This window comes from Hyperolius riggenbachi, chromosome 4, assembly GCF_040937935.1.
Source record: "Hyperolius riggenbachi isolate aHypRig1 chromosome 4, aHypRig1.pri, whole genome shotgun sequence".
NCBI lineage: Eukaryota > Metazoa > Chordata > Amphibia > Anura > Hyperoliidae > Hyperolius > Hyperolius riggenbachi.
Window position 1 is genome coordinate 74,685,908 of NC_090649.1, and position 13,940 is coordinate 74,699,847.

The window sequence follows — 13,940 nt, forward strand, 5'->3', positions numbered from 1 at the left end:
CCTGCAGTATTAGGCACCCCCCTCCCCAAATTACATAGCCAGATGTGCCCCCATTACTAGGCATCCACCCATCCAATATTAGGCAGCCTACCTCCCCAGTTTAGATAGGCAAATGTGGACCCAGTTTTAGGCAGCCCTCTTACCCAAGTCACATAGCCAGATGTGCCCCCAGCATTAGGCAGCCCCCCCCAACATGCAGAGTTGTAGAAGTGCTATTACTCACCACAGAGCATCAGGATCTTCAGCCTGTCAAAGGCTTGCAGCATCTCCTCTCTCTGTCTCCCTCTAGTGATGTAAGTAATGAGAGACGCCACCAGAGGGGGATATAGAGAGATGCTGCAAGCCTGCGACAGGCTGAACATCTCAAAGCCATGAGGTGAGTAACAGCACCTCTACAGCTCTGCTTGTGACTTTGCATCTAGCCGGGCTAGAGGGGGCACCGGCATGCCTCTACTGTTGTGCAATCAAAGGCTGGTGCCTCGCCAGCCTCTTCCTCACCCCGGCCCTGCTCTACACTTATCCTTCTAAATACTATTAAGAGTTCTGCTCAATTTGTGGATTAGTTGAGCTTCAGAGTTACCCTGTATGTAAGCAAGTTGGAATGTTTGTTGGTAATCCCTGTACAGAGCAAAAGTATTTCCCAAAAAAGAGTTCTTGTCTTTGAAGCGGAATTGTCAAGCATAAAATCAAATCCCATTTTCCCACTGCTCTGTGTTTATTATGTAGTCTACATCCTGACCCTGCATTGCAAGCATTCCAATATAATCATAAATGTGTCCGCTGCAATGTATCTTATCTTAGTCAGTCTTGCTCTATTCTGGTACATTGCCGAGAAGACGGAAGCCTGTTATCTCCCCTCCCACATTCCTGCTCCTCACTGATTGGCAGTTCAGTGTGACAGGCTGAGTAGAGAAATGCACCTCACCCCTCTGCAGAAGCTGCTGAAATACAATCTATGCTGTGCTCACATGTGTTTACAAAGCAAGCTAGATATGGCAGTGCAGTTCCTACAGAGCTCAGGGAGGGGGAAGGGCTGGGAATGAATACACCATTTCAGGCAGGAGAAAAAAAAGAGTAAGGGAGGAAATTAAATCGGGATTGGCTTCAGTCAGAGGTGGTAAAGATGGGAAATGCCCGGAGCAGTTTTTTCTTTATCCACTATATACAATTCACTGAAATCAAAATGCGGATAGTACAATGCATACTTTATGTAAGTAGAACGAGTCTTTATCGTGTGTGTGTGTGTGTGTGTGTGTGTCTGTGTGTGTTTTCCTGGGATGGTATGGCTGTCCCTGCTGCTTTAAGAAAGCAATACTTTATATTGCCAAGGGTGAAGACCTTCCACAGAATATGTCTAAGGCAAAAAGTTTTCACTTACGTTAAGTTTTGGTGATCGCTTCATCATCTCCAGTATGATGTAACAACCGATGGAATGACCGATCAGGACCAGCTTCATGTCCTCTGGAATAGTGTTTCTTAAGAAAGCAAGCTTGTGCTCAGTTTGTCCATTCAGCCCAAATACATCTTCTACCTCAGTAGTGTCTGCACAAAAGGGAGATCAATATAATCAGGACAGGTGATAGATCAGTGAAATAAAAATACTCTGTAAAATAATCTATAAACAAAGGCCGTCATACCTATCGGTATACAAAGCTTGCATTGCTATGTAAGATTTCTCCTTCCTGATTGGTCTATTCACACATCCTAGAGCTGTGCCTTCTGGCACAAAAGCTGCTCGGACCCATCAGTCAGTGTGCTTAACCACTTAAGGACCACAGGCTTAAACCCCTCTAGTGACCAGGCTATGTTTTACAATTTAGTGTTCTGCAGCTTTAATAGCTTGCTGCAGAGCCATACTACTTGTCGGACAAGTGATTCCCCCTTTCTATTCTGCCCACCAACAGAGCTTTCTGTTGGTGAGCTCTGATCGCTGCTGCAGGGGTTTTTATTAATTTATTTGTTTTGTTTTTGGTTTTTTTAACCACTTTGCCCCGCCCGTACGGATTTCTCCGTCCCTTTTTCCATCCTTTAACCCCCAGGGACTGAGAACTCCGTACTTTCCGCTCTCCCGCCGCTGCCGGCGCTCTAGCTCGCTGTAGCGCGCACTCCCGCTCGCATGTACGCCGCCCGCCCGGAGATCAATGTACGGGAAAATCCATTCCCGTTCGTTGATCTAAGCCCCGCAAAGATCCGCTGCTCTCCGATGAGCAGCGCGACCATTGTGAAAAAAAAACACTTACTCAGCCTCCTAGTACTTCCTCCAAGCGTCCGGAAGGACGCTTGGAGGTCGCATTAAACAAAAAGTTACTGTGGCCATCTTGTGGCCAAATAGTAAAACTACACCCTGAAGCATTTTTCACATACAAATATATTACTTAAACACAAAAAATTAACTCATTACCTCCCACACTCCTCATTTTTTTTTTTTGTAATTAAATTTTTTTTTAAAAAAATGACAATTAAAAAAAATACATAAATAGTTACCTTAGGGACTGAACGTTTTAAATATTTATGTCAGGAGGGTATAACACTGTTACTTTATAAACTATGGGCTTGTAATTAGGGTTGGACGCAAAACTGAAACAAATGCACCCTTATTTCCAAATAAAATATTGGCGCCAAACATTGTGATAGGGACATAATTTAAACGGTTTTATAACCGGGACAAAGGGGCAAATAAATTTCATGGGTTTTAATTACAGTAGCATGCATTATTTAAAAACTATAATGGCCGAAAACTGAAAAATAATTAATTCCCACATTTTTCCTATTTTCCCATTAAAACACATTTAGAATAAAATAATTCTTGGCATAATGTCCCACCTAAAGAAAGCCTAATTGGTGGCGAAAAAAACAAGATATAGTTCATTTCATTGCGATAAGTAATGAAAAAGTTATAGACGAATGAATGGAAGGAGCGCTGAAAGGTGAAAATTGCTCTGGTGCTCAGGGGGTAAAACCCCTCAGTGGTGAAGTGGTTAAAATTACTATTTTTATTTATTTAGGTTTTACACCTCCCCCTCCCCTCTCCCCCCCCGACAGCCAATGACAGCGATCGGCTCTCATAGGCATCAGCCTATGAGAGCCGATCACTCTGTAAGCTTCTCTGTAAGCCGAGTGACACGGCTGTCCCCAGTACAGTGCTGGTGTAGATCGCAGCGCTGTGTACAATGTAAATAGACGGCGTCTAACAGTCTGCTAGCTGCGATCGCTGATGGTAGACTGATGACAGAGTGGAGCTCCGTCACTCAAGCAGGGATGCGCACGCATTAGCATGCGCGACCCCCAGCACACCACTCCCCCAAGACTTGACGCCAATCGAAGTTACGCTGTCCTGGGGAGCCACCATGCGGTCGACAATCGGCGTTAGGCGGGCGCAAGGAGGTTAAAGAACAAGCTACACCCATGCTAACCTTAGAATAAAAAACACATATATAAGTATATAAATACTACTTCTACTTACATAACAGATGTATTGTGCTATCCACGTAATGATTCCTGTGAATTTTACAAAGGAAAAGCAGAAAATCCTATTCTAGGCAGTGGCCATTTTGCCAAGCTAATGCTGACATCATATCCTCCCTGACTCTTGTTTCCCCCCCTCCCTTCTCTCATTGTGTATTCATTAGCTGCCCTCCTCCCAGAGTCTTTTTTTAATTTACACATCCAATCACTGAGTCACATCAGCCTTGCTTGTAAACACAAGTGATCAGCTAGGCAGGGAAATAAATGGAAGAGGAGGAATATATTAGATAAAAAGAACTCCCAGCATTCAAAAGAACTCCCAGAATTCAACTCTTTGGCACTGTTTGGCACTAGAGCCAGTGCTCCTAAAGTATGTCATAACTCCAAACCATAACAGTAGAAAAAGTTTTGAATGCAGGATTAGCATCTTTATCACTTAATACACTCAGACCAGTTGCTGTTGAAATTTGATTTTTATGGTGACAATACCGCCTTAATATACCCCTGGGCCAGATTTACCTTAAAGAGACTCTGTAACAAATTTTTCAGCCTTAGTTCTTCTATCCTATAAGTTCCTATGCCTGTTCTAATCTGCTCTGGCTTACTGCAGTCTTTCCTAACTGCACTGTCTCTGTAATAAATCAATGTATCTTTCCTCTGTCCTGTTTGTCGGGCTAAAGCTTGATTGTGTGGAATGTGCAGGGCTGCTTGTGATTGGTAGAAGCGATACACACCCTCTGCAGGCCCCCTGCATACTCTGAATGACTCACACATTATGCTTAGCTGAGCCTATTAGAAGCTGGTTAGTTTGTTTGTAAACACTGCCTAAAACTGTTAATTACAAGCCAGGATTGCAGCAGAGAGTGGCAGAAACTGCACAGAGGGGCACAGGAGAAAATAATGAATAGAATGGTATGCTTTTTATTGTAAGAATATTAGAGTACAGATTCTCTTTAAGGCACTGAAGGCTCGTGCCTACAGATGCCTGGTGATATAAAGGCGGCTTACTCCCTCCTTCCCTATACAGAGTCCTGATGATAGTGCAGTATTCTCCCCAGGCTCTTTTAGCCGGGTGCTCTACCCGGCTAGTTTTGATGAGCACCCCGGCTGTCATTGGCTTACCTCCTCCTATGCTATAAGCAGAGTTGCGCACAGAAGCACCAGCCCTGCATTCTCTAATTTCGCCCCACCCGGCTACTATTTCATGCCACCCGGCTGGAAAACATTTCTGGGGAGAACACTGTAGTGTAAATGAAAGGTCACTCCCCCAGCTCTTGGCATTCCACTGATGAAATCTCCCTATAATCAGGAGCACCCCTAGCTACTTAATACTGAGGGTCCTCTAGCTACATAATACTTGGGGCACCCCTAGCTACTTAATATTGAGGTACCTGTGGCAACCTAATACTAAGGGTCACCTGTAACTACCTATGACGGGCAAGGGAAGTAACAGCTGGGATAACCAGCACACTTGCGGTGGAGTTTGGTGGTGGTGGTGGTGGTGGTGGTGGTGGTGGGGGGGGGGGGGTGTAGGTTCATGGAGGACGAAGTCTAAGGCGACAGGACATTTGTGACTATAGGCTCCTGTGAGGTAAATCTGTGCATGCCCTGGGCAAAGCCAGTAGTTTTCCTGGCATATGTGGCACAACCCTGAGTTACTTCTCCTTCTGGTATTAGGATCTGTTGTAGCACTGCCCTGTATTGGATCTGATCAAGAAAGATCAATGTCATAGGGCTCGATTCACAAAGCGGTGATAACCCAGTTAAAGACTTTAGGCGTGATAACTATTTTTATCATGCCTAAACTTAGTTTAGGCATGATAAGTTTAGGCATGATAAGTTTAGGCATGCTAAGTTTAGATCAGTTTAGATCACACGCAAAGTCCCGCACGCAAAGCAGCGCCATTAAACTCAATGCAAAGTGCACCAGACTTTGCTAGCGCAAAACTTTTGATCAGCTGTGCACTGTGGTGCTAGCCCAGTTGGTGCTTAAACTTATCACACCTAAAAACTTATCACACCTAAACTTATCATGCCTAAACAGAGTTTAGGCGTGATAAAGGGCTTTTCACCATGGTGCTAACTGTTAGCACCGCTTTGTGAATCAGGCCCATAGTCATACCCATAATACCAGGTCCACACTATGACAGATTCCTGCCATGCACGGTGACAGCAGATGCACTGTCACCATCCACAGCTCAGAACCCTAATTCACAGGGTCTCCGATGTGCCTGTGTAATGTCTCAGTGGTCTCACAGGACTCGGTATCTTTTAAAACTTTAAGGCTACAAAGGAGGGGCTCAATTTTTTTTAAAGTTCGAGGTATGAGAAGGAGATTACTGATACGGGCACAAGTCAACCACCATCGTAGTGGTATTTCATCTGTCCACAGCATCATACTCACAAATGTTTGGCAAGTGCTCCTGATAATTCAATGGAACATGGATGGCAGAGCCAGTCTGATTATCACCTAATCTGCTTACAATGAAGCTCCACAAATCATAGAGAGCCAATCTTGCACATCCAAAGTATCCAACACCCAAGCATAACAAAAGCAACTTGTTGTACACAGTCAAGTGTACTGAGAAGGGCATAGGATTGTTAATTTGGGAGACCAAGCAATTTAAAGTGCAACGCAAAGCAATCGGTGCTAACTCTGTGGCCCATGTGCAATTCACTTTTTCTCCAGAGTTTTCTCCCAGTTGATATTTTCACAACTGGTCATAAAATGCTCTTTCAGCCACCAGTAAGCAAGAAAACACTCAAAATAAATTTGATAACACTCTTTCACCAACTTTTGGGCACTTTTTCAATTGTAAATTATGGAAAAGTTAGCTTAAAGGATACCCGAACTGAAATGTGGCATAATGAGTAAGACATGTGTATGTACAGTGCCTAGCACACAAATAACTATGCTGTGTTCCTGTTTTTCTTTCTCTGTCTGAAAGAGTTAAATATCAGGTATGTAAGTGGCTGACTCAGTCCTGACTTAGACAGGAAGTGACTACAGTGTGACCCTCACTGATAAGAAATTCACCTTTGTATCTCCTTCTTGCTCTCAGAAGCCATTTTCTGCTAGGAAACTGTTTTATAGTTGGAATTTCTTATCAGTGAGGGTCACACTGAAGTCACTTCCTGTCTGAGTCAGGACTGAGTCAGCCACTTACATACCTGATATTTAACTCTTTCAGACAGAGAAAGAAAAAAAGGAGCACAGCATAGTTATTTGTGTGCTAGGCACTGTACATACACATGTCTATCTCATTATGTCACATTTCAGTTCGGGTATCCTTTAAAGAGAAGATGAACGTTATCTCCTAGGAGATAACTCAGGTGAAAAAATTAGTTGCATATGGGCCTATGTCTTCATTCTGTGGTCTTCATACAATTCAAGAAGGTTCTATTCATCCTCAGTGTGGGCCACCTCAGTGCAGGGTGAAGCCTAAAACGGCTTATCCTGCTCCTGCACTTACTACTGACCCTTGCTGATTACTATTCCTCCTCCGAGTTGTAGCAACTCAGAGGGGACATGTCATTCGGGCACCGGCTATTGCCAGTTGCTGAATTACCCTTTTTTTTTATTTCAAATCAGGCAAGCTGCCGAAACGATCAGCACAGTGCTGCTCCAAAATCAGCTGGTTCGCTAAAAGTGAAGGGATTTTTTTTTGAAGAATTGGGAGGAGCAAAGTTGGGAAAGTGAAGAAAAGTAAGAGTCATCTATGTCAAACCAGGAACACCCATCGTGGTATGTGTGACTGCAAATTATGAGAGGCGGGAAGGCCATCCCTTGATTTTAATCTAGTTGTTTAATAAAGACATCATGTTTTACACAGATAGAATTTGTGATACTTATACACTTGCACATAAATGACCTCCATTTTGTATAATTAAAGGAAACCCAGGGTAAGAGACATATGGAGGCTGACATATTTATTTCTTTTAAAACAATCCACATTGCCTGGCTGCCCTGCTGATCCTCTGCCTCTAATACTTTTAGCCATAGACCCTGAACAAAATTGCAGATCAGGTGCTCTGACTCAAGTCTGACTAAATTAGCCGCAGGCTCGTTTCAGGTGTGTGATTCAGACACTACTGATAGCAGAAAGATCAGCAGGACTTCCAGGCACCTCATATAGTGTAAAAGGAAAAATCTACGGCATCCGCCATAGATTTCCCACCTCAGACAAAGCTCTGAGCCTTCAACAAGCAGACACCAACATTAAGGACATGAACTGGCATCCAATAGCAACTGGCTAAATGACACAACAGACGTTGGCCTAATTCCCCGTCTCACGTAAGGCAAGTATTTTTGTTTGCCTTGACTCCACAATATACAGGAACACAAGTGCCTGCCTTTCACCACAAGCTCCCATCCCCAGGCAGCACTCAGCCAACAGAATGGGAAGAGGGTTCCCGGGCTTTGGAATTCCTTTGCTTGTTCTCTGCACAAGTTCTCCACATGTACAGCTGAAATGGCCAGAATGGCCTTCAAAACTCTATATAATATCTACTTTCAGAAAATAAATGGTTTCAGAGGGTGTCTTCAACGTGCGTTTAAAAACAGAAGAAAAAAAAAAAAGGTTTAAAAACGGACAGCTGGCAGTCTATAAAACAAAAGAAGCAACATCCGTGAATCAGATGTCTGGCCCGCCGCGCCGAGATGAGACTCAAGTGAAATCTTCGCTGCAGAAAGAATTCCTAAAGCCAGGTTTGGATACATTTGAAAGCCTTGACCACTTAAAGGATCCGTTAGCCCACCGCGGATCTGTATTCTCTCACTCCCCCGCCGGCACAGGAAGACAAGTAGAAGCACTTGTCAGAGAAGCTGCTAACTGTTATCATTTCACTGGAGAGCTCCTGGCAGGGAGGTGGAAACAGGACAAGGAACAGCCTGAGATAAATGTCTTATTCTGAGCTTCCTCGTACATCACAGAACTTCTTAGAAGAGCGGCAGATGAAAGAGCCCCTCTTCTAGTAATGACACTTGCTCTTATACAATACAAAAAGCTTTGTAAAGTGCTTTTCTCCCATCGGACTCAAAGCACATATATGTCTCAGATCCATACAGGGTTGCAGGCTGGACTGTGTTACAATGGAAGTAGTCAGGTGTTCATAAATTCCAGACTAAATAGGTGGCTTTTCAGTTTGGACTTAAATGTTTTTCAGGGATGGAGATGTCCTGATTGGGTGTGGAAGGGAGTTCCAAAGTGTAGGGGCAGCATGACAAGAGCCTCTGTCTCCAAAGGTTTTGAGGTGAACTGAAGTTATTAGATCCTTTTGATCTAAGATTGTGTGGGTTGTGATGCAGTTGTAACCAGTTCTTCAGGTATCCATGGCTCAGATTGTGCAAGGATTCGAATGTCAATAAAGCCAATCTTGTGGATTTCTCTTGAGTTCTAATTGACGCTTCAGTGTTCTTGCTGAAATGTCATTGTCAAAGCAGAACTTTTTGGTTTAGTTGTCTCAAATGGTCAGTTCATCATATTATTAGTGCACCTTCTGGGGAAAATTCCCTCAGGGTCTTGTTATTGGTGAACCTGACAATGGTTCAAGAGATAAAACCTGTTTAACCGGGCCACACAGATTAAATTTTCATTAATATTTTGACAATGCTTATGCTACTAAAAGAGTTTTTTGTTGTTGTTTTTTTTTGTTTTTTTATCTGGGTCCCTGTTTTATTAACTTAGAGGCAACCAGAGACGGGAAACTGAGGAGTGCGTCCACCGGAGAGATATGTAGAAAGCGCACTTCCCTTGCGTCACACTAGCTGCGACTGGAGGAAGTTACGGGACCCGGTAACGGAGCTGCAGGTAGTGGAGGACGGCAGCGTGGGAGCGATCCGTGCACACGGGGCTGGAGGAAGCCCCAGGTATGTATAAAAAAAACTTTTTTTCCCGTCTCTGGTACACTTTAAATGGAACCTGAACCATAAAAAAGTGCCCCTTGGGGGTACTTACCTTGGGAGGGGGGAAGCCTTGTTATCTTCCTCAGGCCCATCACAGGACTGGGACCCCCAAAACAGAGCTTGTTGACAGAAAAAAGCTGGGCCAGATGGGGCTCGACTATTTCCGCCAGAGTCTGAGTTGGGCAGTGCTAGCGTGCAGGGAGGTCACTCTTCCAGAAAGACTGCTAATTTTGGCGCACTGCTGTGCTAATGATTTGTGTGCCACCATAAGCCGTAAGCCCCCAAGTTGCTACAGCTCAGTGGGGGAATAGTATTTAATGTGATCAGGAGTTTGGCTGCAGCAGGGTGAGGCATATTTCCGCTTCACCCTGCGGCCAATTTTTCAATTCAGAGGCTTCCCTCTACCATGGTAAGTATCAATTTGTTGCCGGTGCAAACCTCACAGATTTGCTTTCAGTGCTGTACACACTTTAGCACTTTAGCCTACAGTCGTTTTTCACCTTATGCATCCGAGCAATTTTCACCTCCCATTCATTGGCCAATAACTTTATCAATACTTATCACAATGAATTGATTTATATTTTATTTTTCCGCCACTAATTAGACTTTCTTTGGGTGGTACCTTTTGCTAAGAATTATTTTTTTCTAAGTACATTTTAAATGGGAATATTAAGAAAAAAATGAAAAAAAAAAAATTATTATTTCTCAGTTTGCGGCCATTAATAGCTTTAAAATAATACATGCTACCATAATTAAAACCTTTGTATTTTATTTGCCCATTTGTCCCGGTTATTACACCATTGAAATTATGTCCCTATCACAATGTATGGCACCAATATTTTATTTGGAATTAAAGGTGCATTTTTTTCAATTTTGCGTCCGTAACTATTTACAAGCTTAAAATTTAAAAAATAATAGTAATATACCCTCTTGACATGCATATTAAAAAGGTTCAGACTCTTAGGTAACTATTTATGTTTTTGTTTTGTTTTTTTAATTGTAATTTCTTTTTAATTTTTTTTTTTTGTTAAAAAATGTATTTGGGTATTATTTGCAGTGCGAAAGGTAAACAGTTAATTTTAAATGTCATTTATTGTGTATGTAAAAATGTATGTAAATGTAGTTTTACTATTTTACTATCAAACACTAGTGCACATGACTGTGTTACATGCTGGTTTTGGGGTCCCGAGCAGTGGCAGTGCTCGGGGCCCCTGCCTGTCATGTGCACTAGTGTTTGCATATTTTAAACTTCATTTGCAGCTCCTTATGCAGTTTAGTTAGGAAGGTGGCGGATGAGAGGGAGATTTCTGCACGCTGGTGCCCCCTGCTGGTCATATAGCCTTTGTCTATATGCAACTGAAGCCCTCTCCAACGATTGGCTGAATTGCTCAGCCTCTGCTTAATTAAGTACTGCAGACTAGGTGTAATGTATTTGCACTTCTTATTGGCTGACGGGCAGTCTGCAGACTATATATAAGTGGCACAGTGCTGTCTTGGGAGTGAGCATCTCTTTTGTGTGTGTGTGTGTGTGTGTGTACTATTTTACTGTCAGTCATTTTTTCCCCATCCTGTAAGCGAGCACTCTCACTTACAGGAAGTGTAGGTAGGACGAGAAATTTTTTTGATGTTGTTCAGAAAGATTGCGGCTTCTCATAGAAGCCGTCAGTCTTTCTAACTGGGATTTAGATCAATGAATGGGAACTACGTTCCAGGCTAACAGGCGGTGGCAAACAACAAGCCATGACGATCATTTGTATTGAATGATTGACATAACTAGGGATGATCGGAAAGTGCAATTTCCGATTCCGCGGAATTCCGTCAGCACTAAATTCCGTAACCGTTACATTCCGATGGAATTTTGCGTAATTCCACGGAATTCCGCGTTCCGACAGTAAAATTTCAGTAATCTCAATTGAAACCTAGTTTTTGATAAATCGTAGGCCATGGGACCTAGTGGTTGTTCCACCGTTTTTTTTTTGGTTTTTTTTTTGCAGCAGCAGGAGTTGTCGCGTAAGCCATGGGACCTAGAGGTGGTTCCACAGCGGTCATAAGTTTGGTTTGGAGCAGCAGGAGTTGTCGTGTAGGCTATGGGACCTAGAGGTGGTTCCACAGCGGTCATTATAAGTTTGGTTTGGAGCAGCAGGAGTTGTCGCGTAAGCCATGTGACCTAGAGGTGGTTCCACGGCGGTCATTATAAGTTTGGTTTGGAGCAGCAGGAGTTGTCGTGTAGGCTATGGGACCTAGAGGTGATTCCACGGTGGTCATTATAAGTTTGGTTTGGAGCAGCAGGAGTTGTCGTGTAGGCTATGGGACCTAGAGGTGGTCCCACGGCGGTCATTAGAAGTTTGGTTAGGAGCAGCAGGAGTTGTCGCTTAAGCCATGGGACCTAGAGGTGGTTCCACAGCGGTCATAAGTTTGGTTTGGAGCAGCAGGAGTTGTCGTGTAGGCTATGGGACCTAGAGGTGGTTCCACAGTGGTCATTATAAGTTTGGTTTGGAGCAGCAGGAGTTGTCGTGTAGGCTATGGGACCTAGAGGTGGTTCCACGGTGGTCATTATAAGTTTGGTTAGGAGCAGCAGGAGTTGTCGCGTAAGCCATGGGACCTAGAGGTTGTTCCACAGCAGTAATTATAAGTTTGGTTTGGAGCAGCAGGCGTTGTCGCATAGGCTATGGGACCTAGAGGTCGTTCCACGGCGGTCATTATACGTTTTTTTTTGGAGCAGCAGGAGTTGACGCGTAAGCCATGGGACCTAGAGGTGGTTCCACGGCGGTCATTACAATTTTGGTTTGGAGCAGCAGGAGTTGTCGCGTAGGCTATGGGACCTAGAGGTTGTTCCACGGCGGTCATTACAATTACAATTAGTGCTGAAATAATTCCGATTTTCATGCAGAAATCCTGTTGGTTGGTTTTTCTTAAGCCTCTAATTGGTGCTGAAATTCCGATTTTCATGCAGAAATCTTGTTGTTTTCACTTTAAGCTTCTTCTAGGGTCTTCCTTGTGATTGGTCCTTAAAAAAATCCGCATTCCGACGGAATTACGCATAGCAATTCTGGAATTCCATCAGAATGCTATAGCAATTCCTTTCAATGCGACGGAACGGAATCGCCAATTTCCGACCGGAATCGTGGAAAACGGAATTCCGCGGAATACGGTGAGCATCCCTAGTATAACGGATCACATCACGAAAAGTCGTTCAGATTTTCGCTAAAGGCAACGGATTTAAGCAAAAATTTGAACGATCATTTCATGTCCCATCGTTTGCAATTGGGGAAGATGGATCGGGGCAACAATCGTATGTCGGCAGAGATCCACGATCCGATCTTTCCATGGGTACTTGACTTTAGTGTTTCTAATGCTTGGTACACACGGTACGATTTTCTGTGCAATAGATGCATCCGATTGATAAAATCCCTCATGTCCGATATTACTCCTGATCGATACTGCGCTCAATTTCTTATAGAAGTGAATGGAAAAAGATAAGAAAAACGAGTGAAGATCAGAGAATCGAGCGCAGAATGAAGCGGAAAAAACGATCGGGTTGGAAAATTGCATGGAAAATTGTACCGTGTGTACCCAGCATAAGTACTGCTATAAATCTTTACCTGCTTATCTGTGCAAAATGTATGTCCTGCCAGGGATCCCTACCCTAGCCATAGGATAACACACAGAGCAGCATGTGATCAGTCTTAAAGTGCCCATACATGGTACAATTTTTCATTTTTTTTTCAATTAGATAATTTAGTTCGATTATTCCGTTAGATCGAATATAAAGATTTTTCCAGCATGTCTGATCAGATTTTTCTCGAAAAAACGGGATAATCGTTCGAATTTCTTGATCGGAAAAAAAACATATTTTCGACTTTCATTCGATTCGATCATTTAGATCGAATAAACTGGAGAATTGAACGTTTTTATTGTATTGTGTATGGGCACCATTAAGGTGGTCCACACCATACAATTTTTTAAATATCTTTTCAATTCAAGAATTGCGATCAATTTTTCTCACTGATTGTAACATTTCAAAAATCTGACCAATGTACCACATACATATGTTCAATTTGTCCCCAATTATGAAATGATTGAGAACTGATTTTTATCAGAAAAATCCAACACTCCCGATCTTCTTTTTTTAAATAAAAACGGGATATTCCTGGTGTGCTGGATAGTGTACTGGTTAAGGGCTCTGCCTCTGACACAGGAGACCAGGGTTCGAATCTCGGCTCTGCCTGTTCAGTAAACCAGCACCTATTCAGTAGGAGATCTTGGGCAAGGCTCCCTAACACTGCTACTGCCTATAGAGCGCCCCCTAGTGGCTGCTGCTCTGGCACTTTGCGTCCGCCAGGAGAAAAGCGCAATATAAATGTTCTGTGTTTGTTTGTTGTTTGGTGTAAAATTGGATCTTTTAATTGTATTGTGTGTGTCCACCTTTAACACCTTTGTTGGGCTTTGATTTGATGTGATTTCTTACTGTTCTAGCACATAATCTCGACCTGAAAGTCAGACCCTTATAATGTGATCAGATAGTTTGCATGCTTCCCCATACGTTATGATAAATAGTAACAAAGCGACC

At 43.1% G+C, this 13,940-nt stretch overlaps 1 protein-coding gene across 6 annotated transcripts in view; it reads right to left on the reverse strand.

Moving 5' to 3' along the window:
- Positions 1–13,940, reverse strand: part of LDAH (lipid droplet associated hydrolase) — a 332,993-nt gene that overhangs the window by 203,256 nt on the left and 115,797 nt on the right. For all 6 annotated transcript variants that reach the window (XR_011031325.1, XM_068280211.1, XM_068280213.1 and 3 more), the window contains one exon: positions 1,379–1,542. Coding sequence is in view for 5 of the 6 variants with exons in the window: in XM_068280211.1 (XP_068136312.1) it covers positions 1,379–1,542 (164 nt within the window). In the remaining variant the exon portion in view is untranslated. The remainder of the gene's footprint in view (positions 1–1,378; positions 1,543–13,940) is intronic.